At 39.9% G+C, this 797-nt stretch overlaps 1 protein-coding gene across 1 annotated transcript in view; it reads right to left on the bottom strand.

Moving 5' to 3' along the window:
* The window catches only part of LOC107729001 (NACHT, LRR and PYD domains-containing protein 3-like), a gene marked incomplete at both ends in the record, with an annotated part of 2,026 nt that extends 1,314 nt beyond the window's left edge, over nt 1-712 (bottom strand). Inside the window, 2 exons of the mRNA XM_016539351.1 lie at nt 32-85; nt 575-712. Of these exons, the coding sequence (XP_016394837.1) occupies nt 32-85; nt 575-712 (192 nt within the window). The remainder of the gene's footprint in view (nt 1-31; nt 86-574) is intronic.
* Nucleotides 713-797: the final 85 nt, after the last annotated feature.

The raw sequence follows: 797 nt of genomic DNA, 5'->3' as shown, positions 1-797 counted from the left end.
ATAGTTTTAAATATGACTGATAAGACTGCACCTTGTTTTTCGGTGTGTTTCTCTGCCGTCTCTGTCTCTGAGATTTTTTGTGGCTCTGTGAAAAGAGAGAAAATGGACAGAAGTAAAAAATGTGTGACAAAATATACAGACACATGAAAGACAATACTGTAAAGTATGTCTGCATAAGAACAATATGACCATAAATAAACTGTGAGATTCAGAGGTCTCTCACAGGCCTCCCTGTTATTCTCCTCCTGAGTGTATCATGAGTCACCATTCACTTCCCTTATGTTCAGTCACCATAGAGAACATGTGTGAGTGAAGAAATGTCACAAAATGTGTAAACGGCTCAATAAAGATTGAAGATTTAGGACATGACTCTGTTTGTGTGACAGTTCTTCACACATCTGTGCAGACCATTGATGACTGAGAAACAATCATTACTGAACTGACGAGTGACGAGGAAGATAAATCTAATTCTTAAATGAAGTTTAATAGGAGTAGGGTTCATGATCACTCAGCATTATTTCACTGACTGCTAGAAAGCAGTGTGTCTCAGTAAGCACAGTTACAGTGACAGTACCGTGTCCTGCAGTGTTGCTGATGAAGGTCACTGGAGCTGTGAAGGTGTTTCCAGTGAGTACAGGAGCAATTACAGTCGCTCTCGTCTGAGCATTCAGAACAACACTGACTCTAGTGTGAGCACTGCTGCTCTTCTGGACTGGAATACAAATAGAGAGATTCATTACATTTCCTAAATGACAACTTTAACATGACTGATATTCTGCTCTTCATTACCTTCCTCG

The sequence above is a fragment of the Sinocyclocheilus rhinocerous genome, unplaced genomic scaffold (assembly GCF_001515625.1).
Source record: "Sinocyclocheilus rhinocerous isolate Xijiao unplaced genomic scaffold, SAMN03320098_v1.1 scaffold21642, whole genome shotgun sequence".
Lineage (NCBI taxonomy): Eukaryota > Metazoa > Chordata > Actinopteri > Cypriniformes > Cyprinidae > Sinocyclocheilus > Sinocyclocheilus rhinocerous.
This window is presented reverse-complemented; position numbering and strand designations above follow the sequence as displayed.